General features: G+C 39.5%; 1 protein-coding gene across 4 annotated transcripts in view; it reads left to right on the forward strand.

The window, feature by feature from the left end:
- The window catches only part of SLC7A2 (solute carrier family 7 member 2), a 70,017-nt gene that overhangs the window by 38,515 nt on the left and 18,367 nt on the right, over positions 1-13,135 (forward strand). For 3 of the 4 annotated variants that reach the window (XM_017867212.1, XM_017867211.1, XM_017867214.1), the window contains exons 2-5: positions 5,501-5,898; positions 6,626-6,781; positions 11,268-11,433; positions 12,884-13,017. In XM_017867212.1, coding sequence (XP_017722701.1) covers positions 5,523-5,898; positions 6,626-6,781; positions 11,268-11,433; positions 12,884-13,017 — 832 coding nt within the window. In that variant the 5' untranslated portion in view covers positions 5,501-5,522. Of the gene's footprint in view, positions 1-3,659; positions 3,701-5,500; positions 5,899-6,625; positions 6,782-11,267; positions 11,434-12,883; positions 13,018-13,135 lie in introns of those variants that run through there. The other variant, XM_017867213.1, reaches the window with a different exon arrangement.

The following is a 13,135-nucleotide window of genomic DNA, read 5'->3' on the forward strand; positions in this document are numbered from 1 at the left end:
GTATCTGGATTCTATATCAGAAAATTTGAAGTAATATGTTTTTAGTCTAACTTCCTGGCAGTACTGATTTGGTATAAAAGGGGAGAAAATATCAATGTTATTACTACAGTGGTTGTAACTTTGTAGTGGCTTCAGTTGTGTTTTTTGTTTTTACCTATGTCTATACTTGCATGCACTTCTCTGGAGAAAACTCTGGAGGAAGAAATTGTTCAGAAATCTTGCTTTGGAAAAAAGATAAGTTTTAGACCCAATAAAAGTGAAGTGAATATGGAAGAGTGTTCTTTGTTTTTCCAGAAAAATTCAGGCTTAAGTGTTAAATGCAAAGGTTTGTGGTTTCTGTTTTTGCTAATCAAGGCTGAACAGTTACCACTTGTGATAGTCTTTTATCCTACGTTATACTTTTGATGAATTTTTAAAGAAATTAATCTCTCAAAACTTAGCAAAAAGAATAAAAGTCAATAAATCCATGGTATTATGGCTATATCTTTTCCCCTTTACTGCATTATTTAACCCACATTATAATTTGAAAATTTATCTTGGAACTTTAACGTTATAGAAACGTTGGGTTTGCAGATTGCAAAATAAAAAAGATCTAGGGCAAAACAATGCGGTAAAGATCCCTACTCATCTATGTGATGTAATTACTTTTTTTCTCATCAGTCCCAAAACAGAAAGAGCAGATGTCTCACCACGAAACTAGCAAGTGGAATGAAGAAAGAAAAAATTGGTTATAATTTGGACAAACTAATTTGCTGAGGGTTTATTGGAACACCTACCCCACTGGCTTGCGACAGCTGGTTTCTCCTGTAAGATTTATTGTCAGGGCCTGGGATACTGATATAGAAGATTAAGTTTGAAATGTCAACCTTTACCTAGGGGAGGCAGGGAAAGATTCATTTCTAAGTGACTCAATGCAGCATCAAAGTTTTGAACTACAGTGAAAATCCAGGATCAACTTGTGACTATGATTGACAGATTTGGAAAGATTTCTGGGGTCGTTGAAAGGAAGTTTGCTCTGTTAATGTCATCAGGGTTAGGGATTTACTGGACCTAAAATCTGTACTGTCAAGTTGATGGCCTGGGCTGAAGAAGTTTTAGAAGGAGGTAATTTCAAGTTGCTGAGGAAGGAATTTAGCTTTTATGGCAAGAATTAATAGGGCTTTATCAAGGAATAAGGTGCCTAGAAATGGTCATACTTAAGTTTGGGGCAGAATGGGGTGGGGGGCTAAGAACGATCCACATGTATAATTAGGCTCATGAAAATCATTCAGAGACTTTTCTGCAGCACAGCATATTGCTAGTTCCTTCCAGCCCTCCCTTCGCTCATTCTGTTTTCAGATCTAAGCTCATGTGCACATATTTGTCTTCCTCAAGAGACGCCGCTGTCTCAGCAATTAATAAAATAATTGCTTATTGAAGAAAGATACCGATTTCTGGTATTGCCAGAATCACCTGTGACCTCATAGGGATATTGATTAGAGCCTTATATTCTGAGGCCAAGGATGTGGGTGTGAGTTTTGTACGGGCCTCTTCCCAAAATCTGCATCGTTTTCTTATACTACATGCATGTAGGTTGCTTATTAAATATGAGTCCTTGGTCACTGTAGCAATAACTGACAGTGGTTCCAACGGTGCAGATCATCTGCTCCTGGAAAAGAAAGTCTGTGCCCTGCAGAGTAAAGGAATCACCTCCAAAATCCCTGCATTTTATCCCTGCATTTGTATTTGTTGTAGAAGTGGGAGGGATGTTTTTTCTTGGGCAGTGAAAGTCCTCTATAAAATGAGAGTAAGATGGTCATAACCATTTCACATAGGGAGCTTATCTTTTTTTAAATGTTGAATAAGTTATAAAACTTCAAAATATGTACATACCACATTATATCACTAATATTAGACACAAATGTTTTCTCATTCTCTTGTTGCCACACTACTTTCATATATCAGTGTGTCTCGACAAAAGCATATTTTACAAAAGTACGAGATTCACTTTCTTCGTCTACTAAGCACTGCAAGATACACCTGCTAGGACTCAATAAATGTTTGTTTAATAATGACTCATTAAATTGACCCAATATGTTTGTTCCTTACTTTTCTCCCATCCCATTATAGTCCTACAAAATTAGTTCTATGTTGTGGCTTTTGCAATCCGTGTTTTACCAGGCTGTGCGTGGTTGAGATTGTTTGCAGAGGACATTGAGTAACCTGCCAGTTCTGAGAAGTTTCTGACGTATGCTTTTCTAATTACTCAAAAGCAAATGAATGCTTGACAAATGGGATCTTTGTCTTTTTTCTCCAGAGCAACACAGAAAACCTGACTACACGTAAAATACTTTTCATCTTTAATGGGAAAGAAGTATTTTCCTACACAGACCTCCCCCCAAAAAAAGAAAAAAAATACTAGGAAAGAATCAGTGGAAATCATATCTTATCTGATTAAAGCTGTGCGTTTCTATAAGCAGTCCTGCTTCCTGTGTAATCTGGAGTGAATTAAATTCAATTTCGTATTGAAGAGATGACCATCACTCATTTATTCATTTTGGGTAACTTAATAATAAAAGCTTTTACTGTTTTAATGTTTTCAAAAGGAGGTTTGTTTCAAAGGAGGTCCGACTTGCTTATTCTTTTCTTTTTATGCTGTTTTTTTCTTTAGGAAATTTTCACAAATCAATACATCATAATCATGTAGTACCAGGGAAAAAGGATTTGAAAAAAGTTTACCCACAATCCTCCCCGAATCTTTCCTTGGTTTTCCTTGCTTCCTTGCAGATCCTTTCTCTTTAAATATGCAATAGTTGGCCGGGCGCGGTGGCTCAAGCCTGTAGTCCCAGCACTTTGGGAGGCCGAGACGGGCGGATCACGAGGTCAGGAGATCGAGACCATCCTGGCTAACACGGTGAAACCCCGTCTCTACTAAAATACAAAACTAGCCGGGCGAAGTGGCGAGCGCCTGTAGTCCCAGCTACTCGGGAGGCTGAGGCAGGAGAATGGCGTAAACCCGGGAGGCGGAGCTTGCAGTGAGCTGAGATCCGGCCACTGCACTCCAGTCCGGGCGACAGAGTGAGACTCTGCCTCAAAAAAAAAAAAAAAAATAAATAAATAAATATGCAATAGTTGTAGAATTTATGTCTTTTACTTATCAAAGTCAAGGTTAATTAAGTCCTCCGCCATAGGCATGTTTTATCTGGTTAAGTGACAAATGGAGATGCTGCACTTTGTTTATCAGTTGTGTTCCCAAAGTTGTATATGACGTGTCCCATTTTCACGTGATCTTCAATCATCAATGAACTTCAGTGTGTCTTTGTTTCTGAGCACTTTTCAGTTGGCCGTGGTCCCTAATCCTTGCTCTTTGTGCATCTCTGTATAAAAATGCTTAAATATTACAGAAGCTCAGCATTTAGTAACTACCTTTCCCATCCCTCCTGACCCCCTCGGTTGGCCTTTATGTAACTTCCACTTTTACTTCTGAGTTCTTTTTAAGCAGAACACTTACCTTCTAGCTATATGAGAACGGGCTATTTAAGGGTTAGCCAGTGGTAGAAATTGATATGCATTTGATTTGTGGAAGCATTGATAGGTTTTGACTTTTAAAACCTGCCTATTGGTAAAACTGGAGATGTCAACATATTTGCAGATTTTCCCACAAGCGTTTGTGAAGTGTCCCGCTTTGGCACTCTGTCGAGTGGCACAGAAGATCCTGAAGGTGTGTAAAAGTTTATTTTTATCGTCGAGGAATGTGTCACTTCTTTTTTTTATTTCTCCTTAGGCTTTTCTTCATATTCTTTGACTTACCTGCTTTCACTATTAGAAGCTTGTATTTATATTTATATTGATGTGGATAATGTTCCTCAGTTATTTAGTAATCTGCTAAGTTATATGTTTTGGTAGACAATCGCATGTACAGCTCTTTCATTTTTAGTATTTCTTTTGCATATAAGTTGTACATATTCATTGGAGACAAATTAGAAATAGGTATTAGCAATATAATATATGAAATACAGAGATGAACCCATCTTCTAAATATAATTACTGTTAATATTTTGATATGTTTTGCTTTAAGCCTTTTTAGTGTAATATATGCCTATGTATTTTTTCTTAACTAATATTCTTACCTTGTTTTGTAACCTGATGTTTTTTCAGTGTTAGATTGTTTAGGCTTGCAGGAGGTGGGGAGTGTGACTTTTTGTCTACTTTATTCATTCCATTTTAAAAGAACGTAGAATAATATTTGGCATGGACTTTGGACTTATTTATTTAGAAATCTGAACTATAATAAGCTTGTGTATTTTAGTACAAATTCATACTTAAAGCATGGTTGAATGACAGTTTTAGATTTCAGCAAACTTTGAGAGGTGATTTTAAAAAATTCTAAAACGTTCACATCTGCTTCACATTCATTGTTTAAAATGAAAACAGAGAAGCTCACACATGCTTGATAAATCCAGAGAATATGAAATGATTACGTTTTTACGTGCTTTTAGACGATAGCTAAGTCCTGTAAGGCTAGAGACCCCATCTATATAAGACATCATTCTACACATATTCTCAGCACAATTCCTGGTGTTTAGTAAGGCCTGAAAAATCTGGGCCAGGTATGGTAGTTCATGCCTATAATCCTAGCACTTTGGGAGGCCAAGGAGGTAGGACTGCATGAGCCCATAAATTCAAGACCAGCGTGAGCAACATAGTGAGACCCCATCTCTACCGAAAATAAAAAAGTTACCTGAGCATGGTGGCACATGCCTGTGGACCCAGCTACTGAGTAGACTAAGGCGGGAGGATTGATTGAGCCCAGGAAGTTGAGCCTTCAGTGAGCTGTGATCTTGCTACTGCACTCCAGCCTGGCTGACAGAGTGAGACCCTGTCAAAAAAAAAAAAAAAGAACCTGAGTTAAATGGATAGTTGAAGTACAGAGGGACAGAACCTAAAAGATGAGGCAATTCACTCCCTTCCTTGTAGTGAGAGCAAAATTAGCCATCTCTTGAAATATATTTCTATCAACATATCCTTTGAAAATTTTTAGGTTGGACTTGGTGGTTCACACCCATAATCCCGAGGCTGAGCTACTCCAGAGGCTGAGGTGGGAGGACTGTTTGAGCCCAGGAGGTTGAGGCTGCAGTGAGCCAAGATTGTGCCACTGCCGTCCAGCCTGGGCAACAGAGTGAGATCCTGTCTCCAAACAAAAACAAAAACACGAAATTACAATATGCAAACAAGAATGGCGAATCTTTTTAATCACCCAAGGCTGCTATATTCCTTTGCTTGCCACCTAAGCCATTTATTGCAGTCTCTCATAAAGGGACATGTATCTACAGGAAATTGAACTACAGGAAATTCGAGGCTCTGGTTATTAAACCTTCCTTCTGATTGCTCTGGGTCACTGCATCTCTTCTAACAAGTGAAACGCACACACAGCCTTGCTCTAATTGTGCCTGGAAGCTGGGTCACCAAAGGGAGGGATGATGATTCCAGATCAGCTTCTAACCTCCTCCCTTCTGCTCAGGTTGCCTTCATCAGACGTCAGAATGATTCCCTGCAAAGCCGCGCTGACCTTTGCCCGATGTCTGATCCGGAGAAAAATCGTGACTCTGGACAATCTAGAAGACACCAAATTATGCCGCTGCTTATCCACCATGGACCTCATTGCCCTGGGCGTTGGAAGCACCCTTGGTGCTGGGGTTTACGTCCTCGCTGGGGAGGTGGCCAAGGCAGACTCGGGTCCCAGCATCGTGGTATCCTTCCTCATTGCTGCCCTGGCTTCGGTGATGGCTGGCCTCTGCTATGCTGAATTTGGGGCCCGTGTCCCCAAGACAGGGTCTGCGTATTTGTACACCTATGTGACTGTCGGAGAGCTGTGGGCCTTCATCACTGGTTGGAATCTCATTTTATCTTATGTGATAGGTATGTTTCAAAAAGAAGTCTAACGCGTGGAATGGAAGAAATCGCAGCCCTGTGTCACAGCCCTTAGGTTCAGTTGTAGGTGTTGGGTACGGGTACATCACTTGATGTCTGTGTGTCTCATTTTTGTCATCTCTAAAATGTCTCCTCCTAATTACAGAATTTCCTGGGGTTTTTTTTAAAGACAGTCTCACTCTGTCACCCAGGCTGAAGTGTGGTGGCGTGAACTCGGCGCACTGCAACCTCCACCTCCTGGGTTCAAGCACTTCTCCTGAGTAGCTGGGATTATAGGCACCTGCCACCATGCCTGGCTAATTTTTTGCATTTTTAGTAAAGACGGGGTTTCACCATGTTGCCCAAGCTGGTCTTGAACTCCTGACCTCAGGTGATCCACTCACCTTGGTCTCCCAAAGTGCTGGGATTGCAGGTGTGAACCACGGCACCTGGCCAAACAATTCTGTGATTTTTGCTTCATCTTTGACTATGCCTCTTAGTGGACTTGCAGACTTTTTAAGTTACAATTCTTTATTGCAAATAAAGTTACCACAGTCCACAGTTACAGATTTGAACATTTGATGACTGTTGTATGATTATAAATATCCAGATACTGTATATGTGATTAAAATTTTCAATCTTTTGTGAACTCATGTTTATCCTGTAATAGAGTAGCAAACCATGCCATGTTAATTTGCCCCCAGTGACTTCGTATCCTCTGTTTTGTTTTGGGAAGGTACGTCAAGTGTTGCAAGAGCTTGGAGTGGCACCTTTGATGAACTTCTTAGCAAACAGATTGGTCAGTTTTTGAGGACATACTTCAGAATGAATTACACCGGTCTTGCAGAATATCCTGATTTTTTTGCTGTGTGCCTTATATTACTTCTAGCAGGTAAGAAAACCAGCTATGTCTCTCCCCAGGATGAGCCACACTATTTGTCTCAGGAAAATAGGTTACTTCTGAATTTGGGGCCTGAGTTCCCAAGACAAGGTCAGTATATTTATACATTTATGTTACTGTTAGACATGTGTGGGGTTTATCACTAGCTGGAATCACATTTTAATCTAAGTCTAAATTGTGTGCAGTGGTAAAAATAGCGCTTCTGAGTAAATGGCACTTAGCACACCCTAAATAACAGGATGAGGACATTGATTTTTTAATAATTAATTGCAGGTTTGCAGGAATAGCAGTGGTTTCAGTAAGGAAGAATGTCTACTTTCTTGGCATTGTTTCATCTTACTAGATACAACTAGGGATATTTGCAATTTCTGGAACAAATTCTGTTTTTCTGACATGCTTTCATCTATATAACGTAGGCCTTTGGTTGTAAAGGAAGCAAGTTCAAATCACCTGTCATTTTGTAATGTTGACATTATGTAGACAAACATACTTAGTACTAGGATTTTTCAGTTTTTGTCAGTATGGTAGCATAGTGGTTTTAAGAGGCACAGGAATTCGAATAACCAGATTTCAATCCTGCTGTGCCACTCACTCCCTTTAGAACATAGAACAATTTATATAATCTTTCCCTCACTCAGTTTGCTCATACATAAAATGAGGCATCAGTGTCTGCCTCCTACAGCCTTCTCATTTGGTTCCTAGTAAGCACTCACATGGTGGTCAATTCTATTTCATAGGCATAGCTAATCCCTGCTCTGTCTCCTTATATTTGTTTTAAGTGTTTGAACATTTTCTTTTTTTCTTTTTTTCTTTTTTTTTTTTTTTTTGAGATGGAGTCTGTGTCACTCAGGCTAGAGCGCAGTGGTACTACAACCTCTGTCTCCCGGGTTCAAGCGATTCTTCTGCCTCAGCCTGCCGAGTAGCTGGGACTACAGGCGCCCGCCACCACGCCTGGCTAATTTTTGTATTTTTGGTAGAGACAGGGTTTCACCATGTTGACCAGGGTGGTCTCAAACTCCTGATCTCAAGCAATCCCCTCGCCTCAGCCTCCCCAAAGTGCTGGGATTACAGGCGTGAGCCACCACGCCTGGCCACATTTTCTATTTTGAGTCTCATTCTTACCTGCAATCCTGCTTATACCTATCAAGGATTACACTAAGAGTAAAAACCATGTCTGTTCCTCCTTCTTACTTGCTTTACCCTGAGCAATCTGCCTCATACTTTCTTGTCCAACCTTATCTCTGTTTTCTCCCTTGTTAGAAGAGTGAGACAGAAATATGTTTCTCTTTTGAAACGTTTACTAGAAAATTATATAATTTTGAAAACAGCTTTACCCTTTAAAAAGTGAGTCATTAATTAAATGTTTTATATAGGGATAGGGATAAGAACATGAACAACGTATATAGGTCTAAAATGTTTTGCATTTTGATTCTAATGTCAAGAGAAATTGCATCAATTGTTTTTCAACAAAGATTGATTTTTGTTTTGGTTTCTAAGCAGTCTAGCTTAGAAATAGAAACCAGTCTAGTGTTAAAGTATTTACATTGTATTTTATTTATTTACATCATATTTTATTTTATTTACATCATATTTTATTTACATCATATTTGATCATTTTAATGAACTTAAAATATTCCACTTTAATCTCTAAATGATGAAAAGCATGTAGCTATGACACAGTCAGCACATAGTTTAATTCCATGGCAAGACTCAGGCCTTGGCTCATTTGTCCCGTGTTCATTCACCATCTTATCTTTCCTTTAATTATAGGTGAAGCTTATGTTTTAAACTCTGTCCTTAGAATCTTTGAAGATCAAAACCCCCTATTGGAAATCCCTATTCATATTGTAACACCAAATATCTTGTGACATGAAGCAGTTGTTTTACTAAAGATACACAGGAAGTGTATGCTCCGTTTAGATGAGATATTCATTGAGGTCTAATCTGCCAGTGCGAGATGAGACCTCAGAGTAGACAGTGCACATGCGCTGTTGGGAAACTTACGTGAAATATAAAGGTGGCTTTGTTATTCTCCGAGGTATATAGTAGCGATTCCTAACCTAGCTTACAATTACAGAGTTGGGAACTGTACTGGCCATACAGCTTTCCTTTATATGGTTAATATATGATTCTAGGAATTATACAGGTAGAAGAACAAAATTCAAGTTCTTTCATCTCTGCTTAGAAAAATTTGCTTATTTGTTTCTAGGTGGTATACATATGGGGAAGAAACAAGTAAATCTGTGACATCGTCTTTTCACAGCGATCATTTGCTCAATAGTAAAAGATAAACTTTCTTAGGTCCATAATTCAAATCTTATACCAGATGGGTTAAAGATATACGTATGATAAATATAATTAGAAAAATGCTGGAAGGAAATAAAGTAGATGGTTTGGGTTAATGTTTAAGAGATTTTTTTTCAAGGTAGAAACTAAAAAGGGAAAATTTATTTTTTATTCTAATAACTTTTCTACATGCATATAATCAACAGTAAGATTAAAGGCAGAAACAAACTGGGAAAAATATGTGTTGTACATGACAGGCAGAGAGCGTATGGCATTAATATATAAATAAATTTTATAAATCAATGTATTAGTCCATTTTCATACTGCTATGAAGAAATACCCAAGACTTGGTAATTTATGACGAAAAAGAGGTTTAATGGACTCACAGTTCCACATGGTTGGGGAGGCCTCACAATCATGGTGGAAGGTGACAGAGTAGCGGAAGAACGTCTTACATGGTGTCAGGCAAAAGAGCATGTGCAGGGGAACTGCCCTTTCTAAAACCATCAGATCTCGTGAGGTGTATTCACTATCATGAGAACAGCCCAGGGAACCTGCCCCCATGATTCAGTTACGTCCCACTGGGTCCCTCCCTTGACACATGGGGATTATGGGAGTTCCAATTCAAGATGAGATTTGGGTGGGAACACAGCCAAACCATATCGATCAATATGAATAGAATACCCTAATAGAAAAAATAGACACTTTAAATTGAGCCAAACTTTCCAGAGAATATTTTGATAATAGGAACCAACAGTACAGACCTTTGATGCAGTATTACCTTACAGAAAATTATTGTAAAGAAGTAAATGGAGGCCGGGCGCAGTGGCTCAAGCCTGTAATCCCAGCACTTTGGGAGGCTGAAACGGGCGGATCATGAGGTCAGGAGATCGAGACCATCCTGGCTAACACGGTGAAACCCCGTCTCTACTAAAAAATACAAAAAACTGGCCGGGCGTGGTGGCGGGCGCCTGTAGTCCCAGCTACTCGGGAGACTGAGGCAGGAGAATGGTGTGAACCCGGGAGGCGGAGCTTGCAGTGAGCTGAGATCCGGCCGCTGCACTCCAGCCTGGGCAACAGAGCAAGACTCCGTCTCAAAAAAAAAAAAAAAAAAGAAGTAAATGGAAAGTGTAGAAAGATAATTATAAAAGAATTATTATGTCAGTGCTATTTATAATTGTAACAAACAAAGAGTGATCTAATTGTCTATAAATAAGGGATGAATTAAAAGTGCAGTACCTCAATATAGTCTAAGATTATGCAGCTGTTAAAAATGAGATTATATATTTACTGGCACAAAAGAGTGTGTGTGTGTATGTGTGTGTTTGTGTGTATGTACAAAACTTGGGAGGGAAAAGCATGGTTGATCTTTGTTTTTTTTCTGTGTCTTCAAAGTACTTGAATAGGAAATTGATCACTTTTACAATCAGAATATAAAGCTATTAAAATGAGAATAGGTTTAACAAAGTACTTTTTTGGCACAATTGGAGAATTATCTTTGTTTATGTATTTTGTGTGCATGGCAGATAAATGTTTTAGTGTTTACTTTTTAAAAGTTCACAACTGGGCCGGTTGTTGTGGCTTCAGTGCCTACAATCCCAGCATTTTGGGAGGCTGAGACAGGCGGATCACTTGAGGTCTGGAGTTCGAGACTAGCCTGGCCAACATGGCAAAGCTGCAACCCTACAAAAAATACAAAAATTAGCCGGATATGGTGGCACACACCTGTATTCCCAGCTACTCAGGTGGCTGAGGTGAGAGACTTGTTTGAGCACATGTGGCAGAGGTTGCAGTGAGCCGAGATAATGCCACTGCACTTCAGCCAGGGAAACAGAGCGAGACTCTGTCTCAAAAAAAGAAAAAATAGTTTGCAACCATTTACCTTGAAATTAGATGTTACTTTACCTATCATTGGCAAAGATGGCCAAAGTTACTAGAGTTATGTTTCTTAGAAAGTGTGGTGTCTTTTATGAGCACGACCCGCCTCCAGAATTGAGTTGGTTGCATTCAGAAGACCTTTCAGGATTAGGTAATTAACTAATGAATAAGAACTAGCAGTAGAAGTGGATAGATGGAAATTAAAGATATGAATCCTGGTGAAAGAATATCCTAAAGCCCTGTATTTGCCTCAAAATGCCATCGCCTTTCCTGAAGATAAATAAACATGGAAATGCCCTTTCTTCTTCCATAGGTCTTTTGTCTTTTGGAGTAAAAGAGTCTGCTTGGGTAAATAAAGTCTTCACAGCTGTTAATATTCTGGTCCTTCTGTTTGTGATGGTTGCTGGATTTGTGAAAGGAAATGTGGCAAACTGGAAGATTAGTGAAGAGTTTCTCAAAAATATATCAGCAAGTGCCAGGTAAAATGTTTGAGAATTTTTTTTTTTCTCCTTCTTGTTTAAGAAAATATTTTAAGTGTATATATTAGGTCATTTTTACTCTGCTAATAAAGACATACCTAAGACTGGGTAATTTATAAGGAAAAAGAGGTTTAATGGACTCACAATTCCACATGGCTAGGGAGGCCTCACATTCGTGGCAGAAGGTGAAAGGCATGTCTTAACTGGCAGCAGACAAGAGGAGAGAACTTGTGTGGGGAAACTTTCCCTTATAAAACCATCAGATCTTGTGAGACCCACTTACCATCATGAGAACAGCAAAGACCCGCCCCCATGATTCAGCCACCTCCCACAACACATGGGAACTGTGGGACCCACAATCCAAGATGAGATTGGATGGGGACATAGCCAAACCATACCAGAGGGCATATGTGAGTTTCTTCTAGAGCAATGGTTCTCAAATTTCTTGCTTCTGAGACCCTTCTGAGAGGCTGTTCCATTCCAAGACCCCTCTTCCCAAACTCCCTTCAAACTTAAAGGTATAGGTGTGCTCCCTGTGTAGCAACTGTGTGAACCCATGCACCTGCTGGTTCCCAGCCTCAAGCTCTGCTCCGGGTTTAGGGGAAGAGCAAGGGAAGATCCTAACCATTGGGAAAACTTGATCTTTTCCCCCCAGCAGTTTGCCACTGCTAAATAACGACGAGTATTTTTGACTCCTGCATCCTTTAGTTCTTCCTTCAGGACCACCATTCAGTTTTATTGTATTCTTTTAATGCTTTAGTAATCTTCAGACCTTGTTTTTTGGAGAATGTTTTTAGTTGCACAAGCAGACGTAAGATTACACAAATACCTATTGCATGGAATGAGGTACATCTGTATGTTTTTCTCGACATATGTTATTTAGTCTTTCTAATAATGGAAAAAATTAGTATCCTATAAACGTATATAGTTTTTAACATATAATAAAATATTCAATTTCATTAGTGTCAATCAAGATGAGGATGTTTTGTTTCATGTTTTTAAATGTCTTCTTAGGGAATGTTAGAGATGTGTACTCTGCCTTACTCGATGCTTTATGAGTTGAAGAATGGATTCTCCTAAGAATGAGCATCTATGAGAAGAGGAGGTTTCTGGTCTTTGTCCCAGAGCATGGCTCATATGTGGAGTCTCTGCTCTCAAAATCCTCCCTGGCTGTAGGTTCAGCTGGAGCTGGTCTGGGACTTCTACATATGCTGTCAGTCAGCCTGTAATTGGGTGTCAGTGACACAGGAGGGTCATTGTTAGGTACCATTGTTAGGGGCACCACCACATTCTGCAGCACAGGGTGAAGAGTAAGGTTTTAGTTTTATGTATATCAGCTTCAAAGAGCTGATAAACACAACCACCTTCCAAGGATATAGTCTGAGACAAGTTACCAGAAGGAGAGTTTTCTGTCAAAGTGATTTTCCACTGTGTTTGTTCTCTTTCTTAGAGAACCACCTTCTGAAAACGGAACAAGTATCTATGGGGCTGGTGGCTTTATGCCTTATGGCTTTACAGGAACGTTGGCTGGTGCTGCAACTTGCTTTTATGCCTTTGTGGGATTTGACTGCATTGCAACAACTGGTAAGAGCAGTGTCTTGGCTCAGTGTAGAAGAATGGGTGTTCCTTGTCATGCACGAGTACCCGTGTGTGGCAGCAGAGGGTCCAGGAAAGAGAGACGGATTTGGGATAAGAAGGGCAC

The sequence above is a fragment of the Rhinopithecus bieti genome, unplaced genomic scaffold (assembly GCF_001698545.2).
Source record: "Rhinopithecus bieti isolate Rb0 unplaced genomic scaffold, ASM169854v2 scaffold_2888, whole genome shotgun sequence".
NCBI classification, from domain to species: domain Eukaryota; kingdom Metazoa; phylum Chordata; class Mammalia; order Primates; family Cercopithecidae; genus Rhinopithecus; species Rhinopithecus bieti.